We start from the raw sequence: 16,422 nt of genomic DNA, 5'->3' as shown, positions 1-16,422 counted from the left end.
GACCATATTTGGGATGGTAATGAATATTAATGTGTCCTGCTCTGACATTCCGCAGCTCATGTTTAGCCTGTTTCACACCGCAAGCGTGAGCAGAGCATGAGCAGCGCGTGGTTTTTCTTGGCGTCCATGTTAACAGATTAGAGCTTTCATATTTTGCCGCGCTGCTCACACTCAATTAAAGTGACAGTGCAATGATAATAAACAAAAACACATTGAATGACAGTAAAAAGTAACAATTTTACCCAATAAATGCATCGATAAGATCTACTGATTTTATATAGTCAATCAAATAAACTTAAGCAATTAAAAACAGCAACAAATATTTAGTTGTGCTCGAACTACAAAACAAAATGTAAAAACAATTATAGTATCAGTTTTGCTTAAGTTGCTCACTAGTTTGATTACATCTATTATAACTATATTGTATTATAACTATAGGCCTACACCATCCAGACAATCAAAAACAAAATGAAATGATATTACAGGCGATTGTCTTCAGACCAAGTGCACCTGCAAAAGACATGAATGACACTCCTCATAGAGCGAGAAGCATACGGTTCTTTAGGATCTCATTTAGGATGATAAAAATAAATATAATTAAATTAAACTAACATATTTTATTTAATTGTATATACTTATTTGTTTTAAGTTGATTTATGATTTAATAAATCCATTTTATTTTATTTTATTAAACAATTATTTTATTTAAAACTGGATTTTTCAGTTCAATATTTCCATTCTATTCTTAACTGCAGAAAAATCATACAAATGTCTTTAATGGGACAAGGGTGAGTAAATAATGGCAGGGCTTTTATTTTTGTCCACAGCACATGAGTATTACATGGATCTAGTGAGAGCATTTTCAACTGCGCTTAAAAGGTCTGATATTGAATTAGTGATGCTGAATGAAAATGCTCCCACAATCGAGGTGAAATGTCATTATAAGCAGAAAGGTCCTCATTGATCAGAGCCACATGCTTCTAGATCAAATCACATGCAATTCCACAGAACGCATAACACAGCATCAGGTGAATGAATAGGACATGCTAAGCTGGGCACAGATGCTAGTATCAGATTTAAAGTGTAGGTCAATACCGTTCAGACATTTGAGTTGAGGTTTGTTATTTGATGCAGGAAAATGTCTGGTATATGGAAGGAAAGGTTGTATTTCTATCTAAATATTTAGCTTCAGTAAGACTCATATGTTAGTTACTATTATGAGATATATCGAATAAGAGATAAATAAAAAATGGGTTATTGGTTCAGCCCAGATTTATGATGGCAGGCCAGATTGACCATCAGGCATTCCTATAGCCAGTCTGCCCCTGATTTAAAGGAATTAAAAAAAAATCTCTGCCTTCCCATTCATAGTTGATTGGATCATAAGATTGTTGTAGTTTGCTAGTGGGTGATGGCTAATGACTGACAAGAGATAGAGGAAGTTATTTCTTTCATTCATTTTCCTTCGGCTTAGTCCCTTATATACCTGGGATTGCCACAGTGGAATGAACCACCAACTATTCCAGCATATGTTTTAGGCAGCGGATTAACGCATTACTGGGAAAGGAAGTTATTTCAATTAAACTATAAAAATCAATTAGTTACTTTACCTTAAAAAAGCAATACACCCCAGTGACTTGCATGATGCGACCTGTTGACTCTGTTTAAAAAAGGGAGTAGATCCGTTGTAACTTGGAACTGTTCAGTTGACTTAATATTTATAAATGCACATACTGTAAAGTTGAAGTCAGAATTATTAGCCCCCTGAATTATTAGCCTCCCTGTATATTTTTCCCCCCAATTTCTATGTAACAGGAGATTTTTTAACTCATTTCTAAACATAATAGTTTTAATAACTCATTTCTAATAACTGATTTATTTTATCTTTGCCATGATGACAGTAAATAATATTTGACTAGATATTTTTCAAGACACTTCTATACAGTTTAAAGTGACATTTAAAGGCTTAACTAGGTTAATTAGGCTAACTAGGCAGGTTAGGGTAATTAGGCAAGTTATTGTATAGCGATAGTTTGCTCTGTAGACTATCGAAATTTGCTTATAGGGGCTAATATTTGACCTTAAAATGGTGTTTAAAAAATTCAAAACTGCTTTTTTTTCCAGCCAAAATAAAACAAATAAAACTTTCTCCAGAAGAAAAAATATTATCAGACATACTGTGAGAATTTCCTTGCTCTGTTAAACATCGTTTGGGAAATATTTAAAAAAAGAAAAAAAAAATCAAAGGGGGGCTAATAATTCTGACTTCAGCTGTAGTTAATTTACTTAATCATTTAAGGCAACAGGTTTACTCACGTTTTTAAGTAAAGTCAACTAATCGCTTTACTCACTTTTTTAAGTTAAAAAAACTGAACTTTTTACAGTGTTTTGAGAATTTATTAATGTGCAAAATTTAAACAGCTCACAAAACATTTGTGAATAAAAGAACAATTTCATTCCATGTGTAGAGGATAAATCCATCACTTTCTTGGAAACTATAGCATATATTTGAATAATGACCTATCAATAAAATTAAATTCCCAGTTTATTTAGAATCAAGCAGTTACTATGCAGGAATACCCATTAACCGGTATGTGCTGAGGGAGATTTTTTCATCTACTCTGGAATGATTTTGTGCCTTAATTTGGCCAAAACCTTTTCTGTGTTTCATCTAGCAGAATGATTTTTGGTGACAAATTTCATTTTAAAATATATTTCGAGAAATTTCTTTGAATTAAAAAAAAACTCAACGATACAATTAGGGAAAATTTCCTATCCTTTTGTTATGTTCAGGATTAACATATCCACTACATTAAACTGCTGTACAAATGCATCAGATGATTTTTTTTGCATGAATCTGTTAATCAACCCCAGTCCTGATCAAAACAACTAAATTGTTTTAAAAATTTCAGGATTTTAACTCTTTTTAATTATTAACTCTTTAATTGCCAAGATCACAAATAATGTCACTGATTTAGTGAAAAAAGCACAAAATTCCATATTTTCAATATAAAAAGGTAATTGTGGACTTTTTTTTTTTTTTTACCTTTTATCAAAGTCTTGGACGTGTGAAACAACATTGCCTTTGATACATTTTCATTTCTTTCACCCTAATTTACTCCCCATTAGGGAAGTCTCCCCATTGACTTCCATTATAACCACATTTCATTGATTACAAAATCATGACACCATATAATCATGCGTTTTTGATAGTAAAATTTGCTACTTTTACTGTTGATCATCAGTTGGCACCATTAACATTTTAGATAGACCTGTGCAAAAAATGAAACCCCAAAACATTTTATATGGAGTTTAACAGCAAATTAAAAAGTGTGTGTGTGTTTGTGTGTGTGTGTGTGTGTGTGTGTGTGTGTGTGTGTGTGTGTGTGTGTGTGTGTCCGTGTGTGCGTGTGTGAGAGAGACCGACCTTTACGCACTTACCTTGATCAAAATCAAAATATGCATCTCAGCTCTCAGAACTACATGGAGTAAACAAAAACAAAGACTGTGTATTTATGCACCATCAAATGTGGTTATAATGGAAGTCAATGGGGCAAAAACTGCCATCAACAGTAAATTAGGGAGAAAAAACCAATGCATCAAAGGCAATGTTGTTTCACATATCCAAGACTTTGATAAAAGGTAAAAAATCCAATCCAAAATGACTTTTTGTATTGAAAATACGTCATTTTGTGTGTTTTTTTTCACCAAATCAGTAACATCATTAAAGAGATTAAATCCTGTACTGGGGTTGATTAACAGATTCATGCAAAGAAATTAAAAAAATATATATGTATCTGATGCATTTTAAGAACAGTTTAATTCAGTGGATGTTTTTATACCGGACATAACAAAAGGGTAGTCAATTTGAACAGTGCCCAAGGGTTAAAAAAATGAAGAGTTCCCAATTTTAGTTCTTTTGACTTTATCACTTCTTTTACAGCCTAGAATAAAATAATGCACTTTTACAGTTACAAAGAATTCAAAGTCATACCACTTGGACTGAACTTGCAAGTAAAGCTCAGATAAAGGCCCTCAGAGAACAAACACACCCACTGCTCCACTTGTTGTGCACGCCAGCCAGACAAACATCATCTGTCCCCTGCTACTGTTTATACACAGCATTTTGACCCATCATAAAGAAGGAATGACCAACTATATTTCCTCTCAAAGTTCAATTTTTATGCGTAACGTCCATTTTCTGAAGTCAGCTGTGGACCATGCACTGTATGCTGTGCTGTAGGTGGTCTTGTTGAGTCTGGATCAGGCTAATAAGATCAGCGTGGCAGTGACACAGTTTCCACATGTGCGCCGTGTGTCCTGGTGGTGATGGCACAGCGATTATGACGGCTTTCATGTTGTGCTTTTAGACCTTTGCCAAAAGTCTGTCTACTAGCTGTGAATAGAGAAAATATTTGGGTTTACGCCCATCCTTCTACTTCTTCCTGTAACTTGTCTGAACTATGATTACAAGTTGACATTGGAGCTTACATAAGGCAACTAAACCATTGAAATAGAAACAACAACAATGGGTTCTGCTGTATAATATGTGTAATGTTATTAAAGATAACAATGTGTGTACATGTACTGTATAATTCTGTATGACAAGGTTTGGGGTCAATGGGACGTTTTGAATACTTTTATTCAGCAAGAACACCTTACATAGAAAGTGACAAGTCACTACATTGTGACAAAAACACATCATAGACTTTATAAAAATAGTTTGAATAAATTGTAAATAAGGATTTTCAGTTCAACCTTAGAATAAATTCAACCTTAGTGAAGAGATTATTTCAGAAACAAAAAATTTATGTGGAAAATATTGTATATATAAACAAATATATACAAATATATACAAACAAATGTATATATATATATATATATATATATATATATATATATATATATATATATATATATAAAATATATATAAACAAATTGTTGATTTTGTTGCATATTTAATTTACGGTTGTATGAAAATACCTACGTTTGGTAATACAGTATACATTTTTAAACACACTATATTGATCAATATTAGTTTACATATTTACATTTGTTCACATGCAAGATACATTCTTTGTAGTAAGTGATTCTAATATAATAAATAATATAATACATTAATATAATCATTTTTCAGCCAAGAACATTAAAAATTGTGTGTATATCCAACTGAAGAGTTTAGATGCAAAAACCTCCAAATGCCGTCTGAAATGTTCCTGTAAAATGAGCTATTTTTTCAGGCTCCTGTGTGTAGGCCTTTGTTCAGTAATATCACTTTTGTAGCTAAGAATAAGCCCTTTTCCTGGTTTTAAAGTGAAATTTCTTAACATAAACAAAGCAGGCTGAGAAAAATATTAATTTTCAGACGGCACTCAGAGGTTTTTGCATCTGAACTCTTCAACTCTTTTTCAAATATTTGCCAAGTGCTGTTTAAAGGAATTTTTTCAACACATTTTTAAACAATAATTTTAATAGCTACTTTCTGATAACTAATTTCTTTTATCTTTGCCATGATAACAGTACATAATGTTTTGCCACTTATTTTGAAAGATAGTATTCAGCTTGAAGTGCAGGTAAAACGCTTAACTAGGCTCATTAAGTTAGCTAGGCAAGTTCGGTTAAGTAGGCAAGTCATTAGACAACAGCGATTTGTTCTTCGGCCAAATTTCTCAAGGGGACTAATAGTATTGACCTTTAAATCATTTTATAAAATTCAACAATTGCATTTATTCCAGCAAACTAACAATAAATAACGGCTTTCTCTAAAAGAAAAAGTAAAATAGGGGGAAAAAAAGTGAAAATGTCCTCAAACATGAGGGCTATGAAAAAATTACCTTATATAAATATTAATATGTAGACAAATTATATCTACATTTCAATATCTTGTGTTTGTGTTATATTACTAAAATGTTTTATTTTAGTAATGTATGTGTATTACATAAATCTAATAAATAAATTGGGTGACACTGTGGCTAAGTGGTTAGCACTGTCGCCTTAAAACAAGAAGGTTTAAGTCCCACTTCCCATTTCCCAGTCTGCATTTCTGTGTGGAGTTAGATCTCCCCGTGTTGGCGTGGGTTTCCTCCGGGTTCTCCGGTTTCCCTCACAGTCCGAAGACATGCGCAATTGAATAAACTAAATTGGCCGTAGTGTATGAGTGTGTATGGATGTTTCCCAGTACTGGGTTGCAGCTGGAGGAGTATCCACTGTGTAAAGCGAATGGATGAGTTGGTGGTTCATTCCGCTGTGGCCACCCCTGATTAATAAAGGGACTAAGCTGAAGGAAAATGAATGGATGAATATATAAATATAAATACACACACGTATTACGGGAAAACAAACCTTTATTTTGGATGTGATTAATCCTCATTAATCCTTTCCCAGCACTAATATGAAACATGTATATGTTTGTTTGTTTGTTTGTTTTTTCGGGAGGGTATAAAGCTTTTGCAGTAAGATTTAGCATGCTGGTAAACAAGCCAGAACTGCTCGCCAGGGTGATGCATCTGTAATTGCTCCAGTCATTCCAGTTCCCCTTTAAATGTGGCTATTTTGGTATAGCTTGCATGTGCTGCGGCGCGCACTTCCTTCCTTTCAGCTCTAATACATGACTTTGTGGACAGGGTGGAGCAGTCTTATCTGTCCGCATAGTGCTTACTGTTTCAAGGAACATTTCTCCCAAGATTCAGCCATTTATTTATTCCCCCTTGTGCTTTCCCAAATGTGTCTAAAGTCTAAAAATAACAAAGAACAAGAGACTGTGAGTCTTAACATAATCATATCACTGCAAAAAAAATGAGTTTATTGTATTTGAACCATTGACCTAAACGACCATAATATCTCTGAAAAATCCAGGTATTTGGTCTAATTTCATTCTAATTTTACTGTGATGCCGCACTGCTCGCACTGTATATTAAGTTGCTGGAGCTGTTGTGTTGCTGTTTTACCAGCGGTGCTTGAGTTCAGAGCTGTTGTTCTCTGTGTGGGGTGACTAATGAATGACTAAATGTGCCACTCAGAGTAATGGGCTGCTTTTCTACGTGCCATTGATTATTCACCACTGATTCTATGGGAGACTTTCCCGGAAATGGAGTGCTTTACATCTTTCCTATAATTTGGATTGCCACTTCTGAAGTTTGAACACTTGCCCAGGGTTTTACAGTGCATGCTTCACTGAAGAGCTTCTGTCATGAATTCTCAACCTGGGAGTCACCAGAGATTTCCTGCCGGTCATCAAGTGTGGCCACATGACATCAAATAACATTAATTAAATATCATTTACTCTACTTTCTGGCTTAAATGCTACTAGGCAACCATATTGCTTTTCTTTTTTTGATATTTTTAAGAAGGTTTTACCATTAAATAAAAAAATCAAGTAAACACTGAACCAATAATTAGTGTACATTTTTAGAAACTGAGATATGCATTATGTAAAGTTTGAATAAATATGCTTTCCATTGATGTATACTTTGTCAGGACAGGATGGCATTTGGCTGAGATACAACTTTTACAATATCTGGAACACTAAAAAAATATCTGATTGGAAGAACTCAATTTAATTGAGGGCAGGATTTCCATCCAATAAATTTGTTTAGTACCAACAACAACAACAACAACAACAAAAACTATTTTCACAATTGAATGTAATTGAGTTAGTCCAACATGATTTTATTAAATAAAAGTTTAAATACATTTGTATTTTTATTTAACTTAAAATCAAAGGTCTGATAATATCATGTATGTCTATTATGTGTCCTACGTTTTGAAGTCTCTAAGTTTTATTTGAAGTTATCCTAGATCAGGGGTGACCAAACCTTTTCTTATGAAGAGCCAAAAACCAAACTTGATTGAGGGATGTGGGCCCAATATATACCAAACCGAATATATCACACTATATTACATTAAATTTGCCGTAGTTTATTTCCTAATTTATTCCCAAATATTTAAAAATAATGAGAAAATGTTGCTTTAAATCATATTAACGATTGCAGTATACTTTTTTACATTCATAATTAACTTATTACAGTAAAAACATTTTTAAAAAAAATCACAATTATGACACAATGGAGATTAATGCTGAAAACACTAGTCGACCTGCTCCTGCCTTTGCCTTGATTTGCTTGCCAATGTCTTGTGCATTGCTTTCTGTCAAGTTACATTTTAAAAGTCTGATTCATTTACAACCTTTTTTTTTGTAGCTCAGCAACAAAACAAAGAAACAAAGGGTTAAGTTAAAATCGAAATAACAATCTCTGTCAAAGGCATTTGCCCCAACCACCTTCCCAATATTCTCCCACTCTTTTCAAATGGGATGGTGGGCCAAATCAAAGGTTACTATGGGCCAACTTTGGCCTGCGGGCCCTACTTTGGGCATCTATGAACTAAATGAGCCATTTTTTTGCATATTTTATGAGTTACATATACAGTTGATTGAGACTGATCTCAGAACTAATTTTAGGACAGTTATTGCTCAATGAGCAAAGCAACAAATGGCCTTTGTTTCTCTTCTAAATCTTCAAACCAAAGTGAAGATTAAACTAACATAACATTTCGAGCAAACCGGCTCTGTCTGATTACACGCCTTGTATTAGCCTTTTTAGTTTAATAGCTTTGGTTTTGCCACCTTTTTGAAATATATATTTAGCAAAATAAGTAAACATTTTATTATTTTTTTTTTTACTTTTAATATTTAAAGGCAATACTGAAAGTTCACAAAAAAAAAAGATATTCTGAAGAAAGCTGAAAACCTGTAACCATTGACTTCCATAGTAAGGAAAACAGATGCTATTGAAGTCAATAGTTACAGGTTTCCAATAAAAAAGAGCTTTAATATATTTATGGTAAGAAAAAAACAAAATGTCTTCGTAAAACATGATGATTAAATAATATTATAATGATTTTTGGAATAAAAAAAAATTCTAATTTGGTCACATTAATGTATTTTCGTCTATTGCCAAAAACACACTCATAGAGCTTAATTAAATTATTTTAAACATTTTATTATTATTATTATTAATATTATTCATTAATTCATTTTCTTTTCGGCTTAGTCCCTTTATTAATCTGGGGTTGCCACAGCGGAATGATCCACCAACTTATCGAGCACATGTTTTACGCAGCAGATGCCCTTCCATCTGCAACCCATCACTGGGAAACACCCATACACTCTTATTCACACACATACACTACGGCCAATTTAGCTTACTCAATTCACCTGTACCGCATGTCTTTGGACTTGTGGGGGAAACCGGAGCACCCGGAGGAAACCTAGGCGAACGCGAGGAGAACATGCAAACTCCACGCAGAAATGCCAACTGACCCAGCCGAGGCTCGAACCAGCGACCTTTTTGCTTTGAGGTGACAGCACTACCTCACCATTATTAATATTATTTTTTTATTTTCTTATTTAATTTTATTTTTGTTTTACCACAAATCTAACCTTTTAAGTTTTATTTGACCTTTATTACAGAGTAAAGCTATATAGCTTACTCAAACCGATACCTAATAAATCCAGTCATCTCCTAATTTTTTCCATAGCTCTATATATTTGTTTTACATTGAGTATATTGTCTGATGCTGAACTAGCTTAATAAATAAATAAATAAATAAATATCTAAAAGGCTGCCAACAATTGTCAATACAGACAAGAGAACAGTGCCAGACTAATAAAATCCAGACTCTTCCAACTTCCAGAAGTGACTCATTTTCGGAAATGCACCATTAATGTTCCAACACAAGAGTGATTTGCGTCCAGAGGGTTTTGTGACTCTAACACAGGCCATGTGCTGTGTGGGCAGTCAATTTCTGAATCTTTTTCATCTGTCGTCTCCTGACGCAAAGGCCAGCAGGACGGGACTCAAGTGGGTGGTTCAGGGCTGAGTTTTGACCCGGCCATGGGCACATGCTGTACTGATACACTTGTACTGCCCACACTTTAATACAGCCATCACTGTCTGTCAGCAAAGACCCTCATTCTCTCAGATCCATTACGCAAATAAGAGCTGTTCCAAGAAAACATTGTTTGTCCTGATTGGATAATTCAATTCAGGTTTATTTTTATAAAGCTTTTCATAATTATGTATTTCAAAGCAGCTTCAAACAAAAGAAGGCATGATTCTGCTTTACAATTAAGAGTAATGTGGTTATCAGAACTTACGTCAATGTAATGTTGATGATTCACTCATTCAAATGATTCGTTCAGAGTGAGTCTCCAGTAAATGATTCAGGGAATTTACATGCTGATTTAAAGTCAGTCAAAAATGGGACATTTTGTCCAGATGGCACAAAAAATTTGTTACTTATGCCAATTTTTTGGATTATTTGGAAATCACATTTAGGTCACAACTTAGAAGCAAAAATGAGAAGCAAAACTTCCTTAGGCCATTAGCACTCTTACTCAAGTGCTTGATTTGTGTACTACGGGTTTTTGATGATACACTTGAGGGCTGAGAATGCATCAAAAGAATATGTGAGTCAAAGTGATGTCATTAACACATATGATGACTCGTCTTTTGCCGCAGGTTGACCTGAACAAGCTAATGACGGCTGTGAATGTAAGCCATTGTCTGAGCCCCAGTCATAAGCCTTTGGAGTCTCCTGGTGTGGCGGTGGAGCAGTCGCCAATGGAGCGCAGCAGAGGATTCTTTCCAGACGAATCCGAGCCGCTATTGCGCTGTGACTCCACTTCCAGCAAAGACTCTGCCCTCAGCCGGACAGGCTCCTTTATTACCAAAGGTAAATGCACAGCTCAATAAAGAGGCACACGGCCAGCTATAAAGACACACTGAGTCTGTAGTGGTACAATATATTGTCATTTAATGTTTTGTGTAATAACATTATATTTTCATTTTTCATTTAGTTTCTCATCATCTAATATTAAATGGCAAATTCAATTGAATTAAATTGAATTTATAGTTTAGGTGGCCTACAATCTTTAGAGAGGAATTAGTTTTCCTCAAACAGTTGGTTGGAGTTTTGATGGTGAAAATCATTGCTGTAATGTCTTTAAGTGTATATGTGGCCCTCTTGTGGAGGCTTTATGTTTCTACATCAAATGTTCAAACATGCAAAAAGGATGTTTTTGTTCACTAGTTTCAGTGATACTTGATATCACGTGATGTTTTTCATTTTATTTTTTAGAATCATTATTGATTTTCCTGCTGTAAAAGCATTAGAATATTAAGTGAAGATCATCTGTCATGAAGACATTTTGTACATTTTCTTTACATAAATGTCCAAATAAAATTTTTGAATAGAAATATGCATTGCTAAAAGCTTAATTTGACAACTTTAAAGTGGATTTTCTCAATGTTTATATTTTTTTAAAACATTTTTGATTTTGATTGACATTTTTTTATTCCAGACTTGCAATTAGTTTTAATATATTGCCAAATATTGTCCAAAACAATAACAAATTTGGTAGTAGTAGTAGTAGTAGTACTAGTTACTTTCTTACGACTATATATTTCAGCAGTTCCCAACAGGGGGTCTCGTCATATTTTAAACATTTTGTTGCAGTAGACAATTATGAGAATGATCATGTTGCCTTAGTTCATTTTATCAATAACAAATTTTTAATTCGTCCTCCACAATAAAAGACAGAGCCTCACTAATTCACCCTCAGCAGCTAATGGACCCAGGTGTGGAAGCACCAAACTTTTCAGGTCGCAGTGCTGGCAATACTGGAAAAAAGAAATGCAGGAAATACCAAGATAGTCACCTGAACTATGGTTTTATTCCACTTTCTCGAAGTAAAGAGTCTCTGACCCAGCCACAGAGCATTATCTGCGCCAAAGTTCTTGCTAACAAATGCATGAGGCCATCCAAATTAATAAGACATGCAGACGACTCATCCCTAATACCTCGACAAGCCCAGGGCAGTTTTTGAGCACAAGGCAAAAGAATTGACACACACCCAAAATGAGATGAGTGGCGTCACAGCCACTGACAAGAAACTTAAAAAATGGCAACTAATATAGGGCCAATTTAAAGGCCAAAGGCTACGTTTTCAGTTACAATTGGCCTACTGATGTTTTACTTTTATATTTTACATTAGGCTATTATTATTATTTTAGAGATAATACCATTAAATGTTGAGGAGGGCCTTACAACATTTTCCGGGGGAAAACGGGGTCTTAGGCAAAAAAAAAGGTTGGGACCCACTGATATATATTCAATTTAATATTGAATTATTTTAGTTTAAAGTAACTACATGAAAATGAGAAATATTTCCACTAGCTGAAATGAAGTTGTTTTATATGTACTTGTTTCAGTTATTTTGATTCGATTAATACAAATGACTACTTAAAATAACCCTAGAAATTTAAGTTGTACAATAATGTGCCAGTGTTTTCAGTATTGTTTTCAGTATTGAACAATTCAAACGAATAAAAGTAAATAAATATATTACTATTAAAGTGTCCTAAATCGTTCTGAAAAAGGCCTTCTTACAGTGTATACCGCCCCCTTGTGGATGCTTTACGTTTATCCATTTATAATACACACAGCAAATCACAAAAAAGTACATTACACCATCTAACATCAACTATTTAGCTCTTTTATTTTAATACTAGATCCTTTAGATAATAATGGATCCTATCAAAGGGACATTCTACCAGAAATTTACATTTTCACCTATAAAAAATGTGACTTAAGCTTGTCCTCCTGAAAAAAAGCATACAATAACATTTAATGCAAAAAACATTTAATGCAAATGTGACACGACTGACAGAAACATGGGGACAGTTGTAAAATAGTTTTTGTTTGTAGAATTTATTTATAATTTCATGTTTTTATTCAGCTGATGTGAACTATAACTTAAACTTGCTATTTTTTTCTTCTGAATAACAGTTTTTAGCATAATAAAACTTTTAAAACTGTAGGTTTAATTGGGATGAGGACAAGGACAATGACAGGGTTTGTAAAGTGTTTTTAATTTAAAAAAAAAATCTGAGAACCAATTGAATCACATATTCCTTAACAGAACAACTCCCAGAAATCAACCATCAGTGCATTTTAGAATTTTTTTGAGATGAAATACCTTTATTCACTGTATTTATGTTTTATTTCAGAGACAGACAGTGTATGTTTCTGGTAGAATGTATTAAGATAAGACTATAATGAGTGCTAAAACATCTCTACTTTCTGTCCCTCAGAGAAAAAGGATACGGTGCTGCGACAGGTGCGTCTGGACCCCTGTGACCTTCAGCCCATTTTTGACGATATGCTGCATATTCTCAACCCCGATGAGCTCCACGTTATCGAGGAGATCCCTATGGCTGAGGACAAGCTGGACCGCTTGTTCGAGATCGCCGGGGTCAAGAGTCAAGAAGCAAGCCAAACGCTGCTGGATTCAGTCTACAGCCACTTGCCTGACCTCCTTTAAACCTCCATTACATCTCACTGCCGTCAAGCTACAGAAGCAAAGTGGCGACGGGCAATGTGGACTCGGCCGGATTGATTGTGCCACTGATGTCACGCGCACGCAGTTTTAAAAGCTCAGAGGAGAGTGTATCTGCTTGCTCTTGACTGGATACAGATGGTGTCAATGCTATAACCTCTCTAACATGCAGCATACTCTTGCACACGCCTCAGCATGATGCCAGACTCAAAAGCTAAACGATGTAATTCACCAGATGCTTTTGTAAATTGTGGAAGTGGGAGTTTGTTTCTGCCATGGAATTAAAAATATTAATATAAACAAAAAAGGGTTTTGAGACAAATATCAAAATGTCAAGCCAGGCTTATTCTGAAAACGCAGCCCTATATACATTTCTGGAGATCGTGAAATACGTCCCAGGAGCTACTTTTTTTTAAAAAAGTTCTTATTTTTTGCAAATCCACCAGAGGGCACTGTGTATTATTTTTAAGATCTCAAAGTTCTCTGCGAGTGCCATTCACGTCTGCTCTTCTTGTGTAAATCAACCAGAGACCGCTGTTGAATGACTAACTGACCAACTGACCGATGGCCCATCCACCACCTTTCCCAAACCCAACCAATAGTGTTTTCAAAAGCACCAATTGACCCGCTCACCCACTTCCCTAAACCCAACTGATAGTTTTTAAAAAGCAATCCATATAAAGAAAAGCCTCCTGATTTTTAGCACATTTTCAGATTTTACCACATTCTCACTTTGTTATTTACTTGTTTATTTTGTTTTTTTGGCTCACTTTCTGGAACCGTTCTTTGCCAGACTCGAACCCCGTTGTCGCGGTCAACTCCTCTCTGCCTCTCAAGTCCGTCAACGTACATGGCAAGCTAACTGGACAAACTGGTAACAGCTGGAAAGCCGTCCATATGGTCAGCTGGTATATGGTCATACCACCCTGTAGCATTCGTTTAAAAGCCATTCGTACTTCTGGCTACATAATTGGAGATCTCCAGAAATGTATATAGGGCTACATTTTCAGAATGAGCTTGTGTTGCAAAACTTTATAAGACTTTATTTCTTTCTGTTAGTTTATTGGATGGCCTGCAAATCTGACTGTATCTAGTGCAGTTGAGTGAAGATATTTCAGTTTATGAACTGAGAATGTCAGACTGTTTTTAAAGAGAATGTTTTTAGTGAGTCTGTGTTAGACATGGGTCAGTATAAGATTCTGACGGTATGATAACCTTTGATAAAAATATCACGGTGTCATTGGATTATGGATTACTGCTCTAAAATACAGTACATCTGGGTAAAAACAACAACTCTTTCCCCCCTGAACACAATATATTTTCTTTTAGGAAACTTTTAAAGTATTTTGGAACTGTAAACATGTCAGGCTAAATAATTCAAATAAATCATTGACTTCTGCTGTCTTCAATTGTTTAAAAACACCGATTTCTTTACAACTTGAAAAGGCATCTTTGGAGATCTTTCTTTTCCTGGAATATAAAGTACAGCAACTATAGGACGCTGGGATGATGTAGATGCTCCTTTTCTGCTGGAGATTCTGTTGCCCTAAATAGCTCATTAAAATAGTTGTTTAAAAGAACGGTATAACAAAAGACTTTAACGATTTTACAGCCTTGACTTTTCCAAACCGCCGTATATTTTGAAACCGGTTATCGTCCCATGCCTAGTCTGTTTACTGCAATTTTTACCAAGTTTAAAAACCCTGAACTGATCAAATAAACAGAATTTGCAAGACAGCTGATAAACTCACCAACAATATCTGACTTATTTCTTTACATTTGAACTTCATTTAAAAGTTTAAAGACTTCTGATTTTTTGTCTCACAATCCTAAGTTAGATCTCGCAAACCGAATGACTTATTGTTTTTAGAATTGTAATAAAACATCATATTTTGCTACATTTTTTTCATTCTTTTTTTAAATCTGGTGGCAGGAATGGGCTGCAGTACAACTGACATTGTTCAAATGTTCTGTTTTTGTTGTTGTTGGTTTGTTGCTAGTTGTAGTTTTTTTTTACTCTTTACAAATCCTATAGAGCAAGGTATTTTTGTTCCTTTTGTTTGTATTTTTTAATGTTCAGAAGTATTACCACTGTAGCTGGTTTAGATGATGATTTTGTGTTTTATGTGATTTCAAGGGCATTGAAAGTCATTTCTACTGGTTATGATGCAGATCATGACTGTTGGTAATGTGCATTCACTATTCAACTCTTAAAATACCTTTTTTAAATATGATTTCCATGTGCTTTTCCAATAAAAGAGGACAAAAGACAAGTATGATTGCTAAGTAATTTCACAGAGGCTAGAGTACCACCAAAAATCGATTTCACAACATTCAAATGTAGCATTTCAGTGTTCATTTTTTTGCAGAGGATGATCTGTGGTACAGAGAGAATGTCTCTGTTAAATCAAGTCACTCTGGTGCTAGATGTGAAACTATGGGATAGTGGTGGATTTTATCCCAGTAACAGGGTTTATGGTCATTTGGCCATTTAACTTTACTCAAAAAAGTAGGTCAAGACGAACAGCTGGTATTAACTCTCCTGAATCTTATAGGAGGAGTGTTGAATGAACTGTTTGGAAACAAACGAGGACAGAATCATAAAGCTGAAGGCTAATATGTATTCTAACGGCTGTGTAACACATGTAACCAAGACATTTATTATTATTGTTATTGATCATGTAACCTGAGAAATCAACAGATTAAAGTTTTTGTCATAATTTGGGCTTGTTTTCATCTGGTGTTCTTGATGTGTTGTTGCACACATTTTTTAAGTGACATGAAAATGCTTATTTTAAGGTAAGTGCAGTGTTGATATACAGTCTGAGTATTTCAGAAACTGCTGATCTACCTGGATTTTCATGCACAACCATCTCTAGGGTTTACAGAGAATGGTCTGAAAAAGAGAAAATATCCAGTGAGCTGCAGTTCTGTGGGTGCAAATGCCTTGTTGATGTCAGAGGAGAATGGCCGGACTGGTTTTAGCTGATAGAAACTGTAACTCAAATAACCACTCGTTACAA

At 34.6% G+C, this 16,422-nt stretch overlaps 1 protein-coding gene across 1 annotated transcript in view; it reads left to right on the top strand.

Moving 5' to 3' along the window:
* tnfrsf21 (tumor necrosis factor receptor superfamily, member 21) overlaps nt 1–16,119 on the top strand; it is a 44,269-nt gene extending 28,150 nt beyond the window's left edge. The window contains exons 5-6 of the mRNA XM_056480746.1: nt 10,521–10,734; nt 13,155–16,119. Of these exons, the coding sequence (XP_056336721.1) occupies nt 10,521–10,734; nt 13,155–13,384 (444 nt within the window). The 3' untranslated portion in view covers nt 13,385–16,119. The remainder of the gene's footprint in view (nt 1–10,520; nt 10,735–13,154) is intronic.
* The last annotated feature ends 303 nt before the right edge of the window (nt 16,120–16,422 follow it).

This window comes from Danio aesculapii, chromosome 20, assembly GCF_903798145.1.
Source record: "Danio aesculapii chromosome 20, fDanAes4.1, whole genome shotgun sequence".
Lineage (NCBI taxonomy): Eukaryota > Metazoa > Chordata > Actinopteri > Cypriniformes > Danionidae > Danio > Danio aesculapii.
Note: the sequence above shows the minus strand (reverse complement) of the source record. Positions and strands in the feature narration are given on the sequence as shown.